Consider the following 11,465-nt stretch of genomic DNA (forward strand, 5'->3'; position numbering starts at 1 on the left):
TGATCAACTGCAATTCAAATGAAGGAAAAAATGTATTTCATTAAGGAGTTTCGGTACAGAAGTCGAAATATTAAGAAATTGATCAAATTTGGTGATAATGTTCTTCAACATCAAGTGCGAAAACACAATTTTTTTCAAAATTTTCTTCTACTTAGTTATTGAGTAATTACGCATTAAAGCATATTTCTTATGCCCGGGATGTATACCTATATAATATGGAAACGCTATGCTTATACACGTGAACTTTAGTGATTAATTACTCGGTAACTGTGTAGAAGAAAAATCTTAAAAAATTTATATTGTCAAATTTGGCACTAAAGAATATGTTCACTAAATTTTATAAATCCTGAACTTTTTGAAATTTTTTATATTTTTAGCATGGTTTAGCATGGCAACATTGTATCGCCTGTACCGAAACTCCTTAATTCATCTCCATTACTCGTTCTTTTGATTACACAGATGTAAATATCATTACATTAAGAAATCTTCTTGTTCTTGGGCAACTCAAGTACAATTTTAAGGGTAAAGATGTAATTATAACACAAAATATCGATATTAGATAAACTGATTGAATATTTCTATGACATAAACTTTTTTGTCCTTTTCCATCGTTCGTTGGAGAAAAATGGTCTCCCAGCAAACAAACGTCATTTTTCTCGTTTGTTCCTTTTTTTTCTCTTTTATATCTATATTCATTTATATATCCGAACTAGTCAAAAACAGTGTAACCATCATTACTTATCAACACCAATCGATAATATTAATACTTAATTCAAAGAATTAATCATTGATCGAACAACAAGTTTCTTTATTTTATAACATCCTCTAAACAGCTTATTTTTCTCAACCACTAAGAAATGCACTGTAATATTTTGCAAATAAAAGAGAAAGGATTTATTTATGGACAAAATTTTTTGATATTTGTGTTTCTTTATTACAATTTCGTACCTTGATTGTTTTTATAAACAAAGTGGATTGGATTAAGATTAGATTGTATAGAAGTATAAAAACATATAAATTAAAAGAAAGAAAGAAAATTAATAAAAAAAAGACGTTTCAACAGAATTCCGCTTTTTTTTGTTTTCGGAAAAATCAAAAGAATTGAAAGAATGAAAAACAATCGTTTTTTATAAAATATCTTGTTCTGTTCCGGTCTGCCCGACATTGAATCTGATAAAAACGATAATTGTGACGCACTATCAGAGATCGTCATCGATAACGTGACACTCATTTCTGGCAAATCTTCGTTACACTGAATTCTGCGGAAGATATTGAGGTCTCAAATTCAGAGAAGATTAATTACTCAAATCCCAATTGGTACTTTTTTTGGAACGTTTCTCAGGAACTCACCGATGTGTCAGAAATCTGGAGTAGAGCCCTGTAAAATCTGATCGACCTTTTGACCTGGTTATCAAATATCCCGAAACGAAATTTAGAATTGTGAGCGTTATCAGATCCAGCCGAAAAATAGCCACTCATGATATTGCGGCATTCAGAACGATTAAGGATATATTGCACAGGCGATACAATGTTGCCATGCTAAACCATGCTAAAAACATAAAAAAATTCAAAATGATCAGAATTTTATAAAATTTGGTGAACATATTATTTAGTGCCAAATTTGACAATACAAATTTTTTAAGATTTTTCTTCTGTACAGTTATCGAGTAATTGATCACTAAAGTTCACGTATATAAGCATAGCGTTTCCATATATATAGGTATACATCCCGGGCATAAGAAATCTGCTTTAATGCGTAATTACTCGATAACTAAACAGAAGAAAATTTTGAAAAAATTTGTGTTTTCGCACTTGATGTTGAAGAACATTATCACCAAATTTGATCAATTTCTAATTATTTCGACTTTTGTATCATTCACCCTTAAAGGAAATATGTTAACATTAAGAAAGAGGATTTCTGTGAGTATCGATCTCGTAATCGCTTGATACGGAGAGCCTCCCACCGTATCTCTATCTATCAAAACGTAAATATCTGGATAAATAAGAGCAGAAATAATAATCGTCGGCACTCCAACGAGACGGTCTCGGCGCGGACGTAGAGTACAAATCGTGTTGGTTGTCAATCGAACTGAATATGTCCTGGGACATAACCGTAGCGATTTTTATCATTATTTACAGCTGTTAGATTCGTAAAAATAACATACTTTGTCAAGTACTTTTTTCATATAAAAATTGTGAGAAGGAAAGTGAACAAAAACAACAAAAATGGTATTCTGTGGGGATAAATCGATGAGACGGCATTTGATACTAACTCTGCTGGGAGGATTATTCCTGAATAGTGTGGCGTCACCGATCCTCTCGAGGTTGGAGTCTGCGGAAATAGGAAATTCGTCGACGATCAGCCTGGTGAAATCGTCGGATCAGCAGAAGACATATTACGCGGTGGTAATAGATGCGGGATCGTCTGGCACTCGGATACACGCTTTTACCTTTCATCGAGGTCGAACGAATAGCAATTTGATATTAGACAATGAATTTTACAAAGCAACAGAGCCAGGATTGAGCGCGTATGTGGATAATCCTGAGGATGCTGCTAAAAGTTTGTACGACTTGTTGGCTGGTGCCAAAGCTGTAATACCGAAAACCGAATGGTCGAGAACGCCATTTTTGTTGAAAGCTACGGCCGGCTTGAGATTATTGCCTCCAAAAAAAGCGGAAAGAATTTTAGATGAATGCAAAAAACTTATTAACGTCTCAGGATTCCTAGTTACCGATGATTCTGTATCAATACTGGAAAGCGACGACGAAGGAATATACGGCTGGCTCACTGTCAACTATTTGAGTGATCGGTTATCTTACAATATTTCGAAAAATACGTCCGCAGCTCTTGATCTGGGTGGTGGATCAACCCAAGTCACTTACGCTAAAAATAATTCAGGTTCACCAGACTTGGACAACCACATTCACACTGTCAATGTTTTCGGTCGAAATATTAGTGTGTACACTGATAGCTACTTGGGCATGGGTATGGATGCAGCACGGGTAACAATCCTCACTTATGGAATGGATCCAGAAGAAATAAAGACTCTGAAAACCGTCGAGGTTCATTCGGTTTGCATCGATCCTCATAGTTATAAGGAATGGGACTACAGAGGTCAAAAGTTCATTGTACATGGGCCTTACGACCTTGTTGCTAAAAGCCAAAAAGATTATCTCTCTGAATGTGAAAAAATTATTGACGATTTGATCTTCGCAACTGACATGAATCCTATCGGCCTTGAGGAACACGAGGCTTACGCGTTTTCAGGCTATTTCTGGACAGCTGCTGAGGTGAAAATTACTCTACTATAGTATTCTACGCAGGAATTATCGAAGTTATTATTTTTACGCTATTTCATTTTGCTTGATTGAATTATCACAGGCAGGATTGATAGATGTCAATGCTGGTGGAGAGGTAACGGTTGGTAGTTTTGAAATGGCTGCAGAGAGGCTGTGCGGAAATCCGAACCCGGAGAAAGCTTTCCAGTGCCTGGACTTGAAATACGTGTCAGCTTTACTTGAACAAGGTCTGAGCTTGGAACCCGAGCAGAAATTATATGTAAGAAAATCATCTTCGATACCGCTTTCTCACTAGCATATCCAATAACTATAAAGAAAATAACTTTTTTATAGCTCTATCGAGATCTGAGAGGCCACGAGCTCAGTTGGGCTCTGGGTGCAGCTTTTGGTATGCTGCGCAATGGGAAATAGACAGCGGGAAAGATCAGGCGTCTAATCCAAAATGAACTTCTTTCGGCATTCCTTGTATTTGTATACGATGCAATCTTCTTGTGTTAAAGTTTGTCATAAATATACAGTCTAGAATCATTTAAGACAATCGACTTTTTTGTTTCCAAATCTCTTATTTAAGGAAGTTGAGGCATTAGAATGAAAATGATGTCACCGCTTTTAAATCGATTGCATCTTATAAAGTGAAGTGTAAAAAAAAATCAGTTAAATTTTCAGACAGTTTAGGAGCGTCGTTGCTGAGAAAAATCAATAACAATTTGGGCCAAATAACATGTAATCTTATGGAAGTCAAGACACATTCAGTGATATCTCCGTTAAAAATGATGCTAAAAATATGAAATTTTTGGGGCAACATGAGCAACGCTTGCTAAATAATGTCAATTTTTTTCAGATTTATTAGGAGATTTGCTGAGATTATATTAATAATAATCTGTTTCCCGTGCAGTTTTTTGAGGTTAGGATCGTCACCGTTCGTGTTTTCGACTGAGCTTTCACCAGTTTTTCGTCTTTTTTCCCCCAAATTTTCTTTAAAGTGTATGCAACATTGCCAAACTCTAAACTGGCCTAACTTTTGAAAGGTACAGGTCATCACTTTTGGGTAAAAAAAATGACTGTACAGCCTCAACTTCCTTAAGAGTTGAAGTAACCTTGTTTGATGCATGATGAAGTTTACCTGGTTCTGGTGTATTTTTTTAAAACAATTTATATTTTTAATTGATCAATGTTTGAAAAGTTTCGGGATGAAACGCAATCCACTTTTTTATACGAATCAGTTTGAATGGTTGCTCCTTTATTTTTAAGCCTATTTAAGGAAAATATAAATTAGTGTAAGTTTAAAACAAAATAAAAGCGACTTATAGCGCATGCCCACGGTGCATCTTCATCGATCTCCATATTGATTAATCAGTCTTTGATCCGGTCATAATTTCACTCGGTACATAATCGGCTACAGACTGATGTACTTTTCAGGACTTTTCGTCACAGGATCACTCATATTTTCCGGGATTATAATTCGGACACGTGTGAGCACGCTTCGGCAACTTTTTCATCGGAGCCATCGACCCTGTGTTCGACGACGACCGGGTCACTTCTCACTGCTCATATCTCATCGGGCTATTTTCCGGGTCGATTACTCATTGCCAGGACACTCTTTCATTGTTTTACTACATCGACACCAGCGAATAAAAAGTACTTTTCATTTTACACTTTTTATTCCCATTGCGTCATTTATTTTCCTCATCAACACCAAATCTTCACGCGACACATATGATTTTATTATGAATTAAACGAACAAACTCACGTACTCGAATTATTCGATATTCGATATAATATTGCAACGTTGGGGCGAAATAAATCGACAACTCGATTTTTTATAGAGACTGGGGTGGTTTATTGTGTTACAAAAATGTGTTTATCTCTATCTCGCTCGAGGTTCGTACGTCGACTCCTCTATCGATTTTGTTGATAACTAAAGGACGATCATTGCCGAGAGACATCAGATGTTCATTTTAGCTTATTACAAATACATGTAGGAAATAATGCAGGATGATAATTGGACACAAAAAAATATTATTAATCAATCTTTTATCTTTATTCTGCATTCGAACAGAAAAGATAATATAATGACGTGTGTTTCTTTCGGAAGCTGGTAGTGAACTCCCTTGTCTTGCTCTTCGAGTCGCTCTTCTTTTATTTATTGTTATTATAATTATTAATGCTATAATCGGCCATTCCTGACCTTCTGACGACCCCGGCAGAATAGAACCAATCATTTCTGAACGAATTAAATTCAATTCAATTTAACCAATCGCATTAAACATTAAAATTCATATTTCAAAATATATATATATTTTTTTTACAATTTTTTTTAAATTGATTAATAATTATAATAATAATAAATAAAAGAAGAGCGACTTGAAGAGCAAGACAAGGAAGTTCACTACCAGCTTCTGAAAGAAACAAACGTCATTATATTATCTTTTCTGTTCGAATGTAGAATAAAGATAAAAGATTGATTAATAATATTTCTTCGTGTCCAATTATTATCCTGACATTATATCCTACATACATGTATGTTTATAAGGGGGAAACCGCAACAATACAAAGAAATCATTATTCATTGATAAATAATCCATTTGACTTCAGTCGAGAATGTAATTGTTTAACAATGTTTTTCTTTTTCTTTAACTTCAATTAGAGCACTTCCATTACAAACTTTATCTACAATGTACGTCGTATTCCCGATCAATAGGCATTCACCGATTCACAAACGTAGACTGAACTATCGTCAAAGAGAAAAATCAATAATCTTTTGGTATATTGCACTTATATAACAACACAACTTGAATAGTGAATCAACAATTCATTTATTTGGAATCTATAATCATAACGAAACCATAGTGAATCGACTATCGATAACAAAGTTTCGAACAAACGTAAAATGAAAAGAATCCAAAAGTCGAAAAACCCGGTCCGCCGAGCGGGAAAGATTATCAGCAAAACGGACAACCGTTTTTATCGAAAGCGCTGGAAGGCGAAGTGAAAAAAATTGGAGACAATTTAAAGTATTTTAAAAAGGAATGGCAAAAAACTATTTCCGATAGTATCGTATTAAGTTGAATAGAAGGTTTCAACATTCTTTTGTTGAAAAAACTTTAACAAATTTTCTTTGAAAGCGAACGTTCTTTTTCAAATAACGATAAAATAATTTTGAATGAATTGATTCAAAATTCGATTCAGCAAGGAGTTATCGAAAAATATAAAATAGTATCTGGTCAATTATTGTCTAAAGTTTTTTAATTAAATATGTTTTTACTAATATTAGCGATACTGCCACAACTGCTGAAACCGGCAAACTGTCGAGTGCCAGAACTGGCCCAAGTCAAAATCAGTGACGTGCCATTTTTGGACCATATATTGAATCGGTCCTGATATAATCGACTCAAAACAGTTCCCCGCAGCGTTGGCTCAAATCAAGTGCCCAAACCTCAAATCCTCTATCGACCTCTTGCTCAGTAATGGTGACAGGCATGCGTAACATATAGAGCTAGTAGTACCTTGAGCTGCTTGCTTGGTGGGTTTTCCAGATCGGATTTCGAATGAAAAAATGAGAAGCAGAGTTTTTTATGTTCAGAATTTTTTTATTAGATTCACTTTTATCAAATGTGAGCAAATGAAATGAATGAAGTGAAAACCCGTGCAGAAATTGAAGTAGGGATCCAGCTAGATTTCCACAATTATTATGTATTTCTATTAGGGATCGGACCAGACATTGGATTGGATTCCAGCTCCAGGGATGCCCAGTTGGATTCCAGTTTGGTATTCGATGTGACTCTAGGAGGATTCAAGCTGGAAACCAAAAGTCCGACTGGTATTCCTGCTCGGAAACAGGCTCAATTTTTCAACCGATATTTTGTTGGTTTTTTGAATGCAGTTTGATATAATTATTTTATTTTTTGCCCGCTACTACTCTTGACGTGAATGGAGGTAACAATTTGAAAATAATAAATATTGTAAAAACTATAGTCGTATACATTTTATTGTTTTTATTTATAACTATAGAATTAATACAATTTATTAAGGAGAGGAAAATTCAAAATTTATGATCAACAAATCAACGAAGTTTTATTTTGCTTAAATAAGTTTTATAATTTTTTTTACAAGAAATTATTTGAAGCCCATCTTGCAATAAGGCAAAAAAATTTTGTTTTTTAAAACAGAATTTTGTGAATTTTTTTGAAAAAAATTGAAAGTGTCGCATTGAACGAAAAACCAATTTTTTAACTAAAAATAGCTAAAAATAGCCGAAAAAGTATTTAAAAATGTTATTTTTCCGTTTGTTCATTTTTATTTAGAAAGAGGGTTGAAAATATAAAAAAATGACTCGTATTAAATGATACTATGATAATTATAGTCAGAGATATAAATTTTTTAAGCAAAAATTGATGACTCCCGAATTGGTGAAGATAACGAGCTAAAAATTTTGCTGAAGACTTCTTTTAACATTTATAAAAATATATTAAAAAATAAAAAAAATCGAAGAGGGTCACCGTCACAACGTCGTTGAATTGACATGGAATAATGACCCATATGCACCTTCAGACCTATGAAAAATGAATTTTTAAAATTCTTACTTGAAATTGGCGGCTTGCAGTTTCTCAATGTCACAGCTTCGTCTGATGCTTCGTCGCAGGAAGAATGGGGCAAGATTCGGGAACGTACATTTTTCTTCATTCTCTTTTTTGGGGGAAAACATTTGTTTTTAATTCTTTTTGGGGTTCTAGTTTTTTCAGGTGAATCATTCGACGATGAAGCAATGTTACTCTTCGATCTTAAAGACATTTGCGCTAGAATAAATAAAACGAACGGACATGTCAATTTTATCTCCACCATCGCGAATCACTTATTCGAAGAAACTATGGTCCCGCAGCGAGTTCAGGCCAGCAGACGACAGAGCTGTCAATGTACTTATGTCTAGACTCTGCCGAGTCTCTTGATAGTTCATTGATATCCCATTGTGAGAGTGATTTAATACAAAATATTGAAAAAGAAGGAAAAATATTTGGAAATTAATGGAATCATACAGTTCTCATCTTCGTCACATAGAGCGGGAACTTGAAGTATATAGTTGTGAAATCGACTAGTACGATATTTTGGCCAGTATTTCGCTCGCTTTGGCAGCAGGATTTTTTTCTGCATCGGTCGTGAAAGCATAAGCGTCGGTTTTTAATTTTTCCAGCCGTTGCACAGCACTTTCATATGGGTGGGGATCAAATGTTGGAATGACTAAAATTTCGAACAGCTAAAATCTCGAATTTATAAACTTCGAATGATAATATGGAGACGGATAGATTCGACTAGAACTTTGAATGCCGAAAATAAATAAAGCAGAAACTGCAAGGTTCGAAGAAAGTTTACATCGAAAATAGAATGTAACAATCGCCCATAGGACGATGACTAAAATATCGATTTTACGAAAATTCGACTATCACTCTTTCGGTTCATAAATTACTACGGTCAGCGATACTGTGAAAATTCACAATTTTGAAAATATAATAACGAAAGACCAAATATTACTGAGGTTGAAATACTGAAACACCAAAAAGTCGAACGGTCAAAATAGCGAAACGTTAGAAAGTCGATCGATCAAAATAAAGAAATGCAGCGGAGCTCCAAATACACGCGTCTCACTCACTCACTTACTCAGACCGGTGATCTCCAATTTTAAACATCGCCGTTTTGACTTTCGCCTTTTCGAGCCATCGCTATTCCGCATATCCAAGTTTTATAGGCTCGAAAAATTCACTTTCGATTTTTTGCTACTCTATATTCTGGTCTGTCTGTAAAACAATTACTCTCCATTTTGAATTCGAAAATATGAACTTTTGACATTCGGATGGTCTGTTTAAATTGCATTCGAAATGAAAACTATTGAAATATATATTTTCGGGTAAATATGAATTCAAAGAAGGAATTTTTGATTAAACGCGCAATCTGCTGAATAGTCGATCGGGAATAAGAATTTCGAATTACTTATTTTTCTCCAAACTGATATCACAACTTTTAAAATTTCGAAATATCGACCGTTCTACAATTCAGTTATTCGACATATTGAACCCCACCCCTTTCATATGTATCTAAGGTCCGAAAAATATTGGAGTCAAAAACAAATCAAAGTTATTTTTGAAGCTGAAAAAAATATCAAAAAACTTTACCTGCGCCTCCTTTTATTTCTACATTCCATTTGGGCCATTTTTCCAAGGGTGGCAGTTTTTGCTGGACCCTCGATTGGAAAAACTCGCACGATTTTTTCGTATATGGGGGGGGGGGGGGGGGTGGGTATTGAATTTGATACGTTTTTGTTTTGAAATTGAATGCTATCCACGAAGTTGGTACAATTTCAATTTCAATAGGACCTTTTTTGGTATTTTGAGAAAACCCCACCAATTGGAAGGTATAATCGTCATCACCCGTACACGACATACTTGAAATAAAATAAACAATATATCCACAAAAATGATTTCAAAATACTAACTACCCGAAATATCACATATTTGTACACAATACAAGAGCGAATGGCAAAATGGAGAGGTTAAGTTCAAGTCGAATCGCTGTAGATTTGATATACCAGATATAAAGGGAACCACGAAAACAGTTACATTCGAGTACACTAGATTCCGGGAAGCTTCGTTCTGGCTCGCTACGGCTTTTTTCTTACACGTATTCTACATGACATGATTTTTCTATTTTATCAATATTTTTACATTAAAATGATATTTACCTGAATAAATGAAACTTTTTCAAATTAATCCACACGCGTACACCCGCACGCTCGTACTCGGTTCGAAACTGAAGAAAAATTCGAGAAAAAAAGAAACGAGTTTTTTTAACAAAATTGAGCTCCGACTGGGCGTTACGACAGTCCTTTGCCAAACACTGAACGTCACAAGAGTCGCCTATTCCTCTAAAGACTGAACGTCGTGTTTGACAGAAAACTATCGAAGTTGTCACGATGAGCCTTTTGTGTTTTTTATATACAGATTTAAATACACTTGATTCGGATTTTATTGATGAGAGGTTAATTTTGTTTTTATGGATGGATGAGCGGAATTGCAAAAACTCTTGGACTTGCTTCGATGCTTAAGGGCAATATTAAATTGACAATCTTATGGGAGATATCATCAACAGGAAAAGTAATCGACGTTGATGCAAAATTTCCTCGTAATTCCCACATGTCCAAATGATTAGAAGCCGTCGGACATGTGAAAATTGGCTGTTTTACTTTCCATACAGCTCCTTTTATTTGAATATCATGCACGCACTCTTCCGGGATAAAAATCTTTGTTATTTTTACGATTTTTTTAGTATTCAGGATGATGACGTCATTTGGTGAATTTGTTGTTAAAATACATCCATTGTACTTTATTTCATGAATGATTGTAGAACCGTCCACTGGCTCCCGGCTTCTTTTTAAGATTTTCACGCGATCTTCGAGTGCTGCTCTTGCTTGGGGAAGGAAACTACGTTCGTGTAATCGACGACAAGTTTATTCGAGCGGGAGATTTGGTGTTCTAACGAGCTATTTCAACTTTCCAAGAAAACTTTCAAACGGAAAAGCACTTATAGCATTTAATGCACACTCCATGTTCTCAACATCTTTTGCGAGATAAATTAAGTTGTGCATATTCAAAACACACGAACGAGCTCCGTATAATTGGGGCAACATTTCGAAAAATCTTCGAAGGTATAGGTTAGCGAGCACACTGCATCGTTGTGCCAGACCCTCCGTACACAAAATTCTACATGCTTACATGCAGCAGCAGGAAATGCTTATACTGGTTTGTTGGTAGGAGGCCTTTCAGCACGATCGGGCCACAGTACAATAAAAAAAAATTGAAACTCCGTCCTTTTCCAAATTTTTCATGATCGAGACTTGGAATTTTTCTTTGAAACTCTACTGAAATATTCTTACGTAAAGCTTGCAATCGTCGTAATAATTCCTTCTTTATCTTCTGCCTAGATCTCGCACTTAAGCTCCCTTTCAGCGAGATTCCAACGAGCAGTCTCTTCATGACTCCGATACATAAAAAATGCATGTAGTCAAGGATAAAACTATCCACCATGTTAATCGGGGGCTGTATCCGAAGTAGCTCAGATCTCCCGTGGTGATGTTCCCGTTGTTGCTTATTTCGAAATGATTCGTCTGTCCGCTCAAC

General features: G+C 35.2%; 1 protein-coding gene across 1 annotated transcript; it reads left to right on the forward strand.

The window, feature by feature from the left end:
* The first annotated feature begins 2,038 nt into the window (after positions 1–2,038).
* On the forward strand, positions 2,039–3,979 carry LOC122417996 (ectonucleoside triphosphate diphosphohydrolase 5-like). The gene is made up of 3 exons (XM_043431964.1): positions 2,039–3,291; positions 3,383–3,559; positions 3,634–3,979. The coding sequence occupies exons 1-3, from the start codon at positions 2,227–2,229 to the stop codon at positions 3,709–3,711; spliced, it is 1,320 nt and encodes a 439-aa protein (XP_043287899.1). The 5' UTR covers positions 2,039–2,226; the 3' UTR covers positions 3,712–3,979.
* Positions 3,980–11,465: the final 7,486 nt, after the last annotated feature.

Source organism: Venturia canescens, chromosome 11 (assembly GCF_019457755.1).
Source record: "Venturia canescens isolate UGA chromosome 11, ASM1945775v1, whole genome shotgun sequence".
Classification (NCBI taxonomy): Eukaryota; Metazoa; Arthropoda; class Insecta; order Hymenoptera; family Ichneumonidae; genus Venturia; species Venturia canescens.

What these genes read in the sequence shown, in the direction of transcription:
- LOC122417996 (XM_043431964.1), top strand. Translation starts at nt 2,227, where the DNA reads ATGGTATTCTGTGGGGATAAATCGATGAGACGGCATTTGATACTAACT. An exon ending in ATTTCTGGACAGCTGCTGAG is followed by an intron (nt 3,292 to 3,382) that starts GTGAAAATTACT and finishes GAATTATCACAG; the next exon opens with GCAGGATTGATAGATGTCAA. An exon ending in AACCCGAGCAGAAATTATAT is followed by an intron (nt 3,560 to 3,633) that starts GTAAGAAAATCA and finishes ACTTTTTTATAG; the next exon opens with CTCTATCGAGATCTGAGAGG.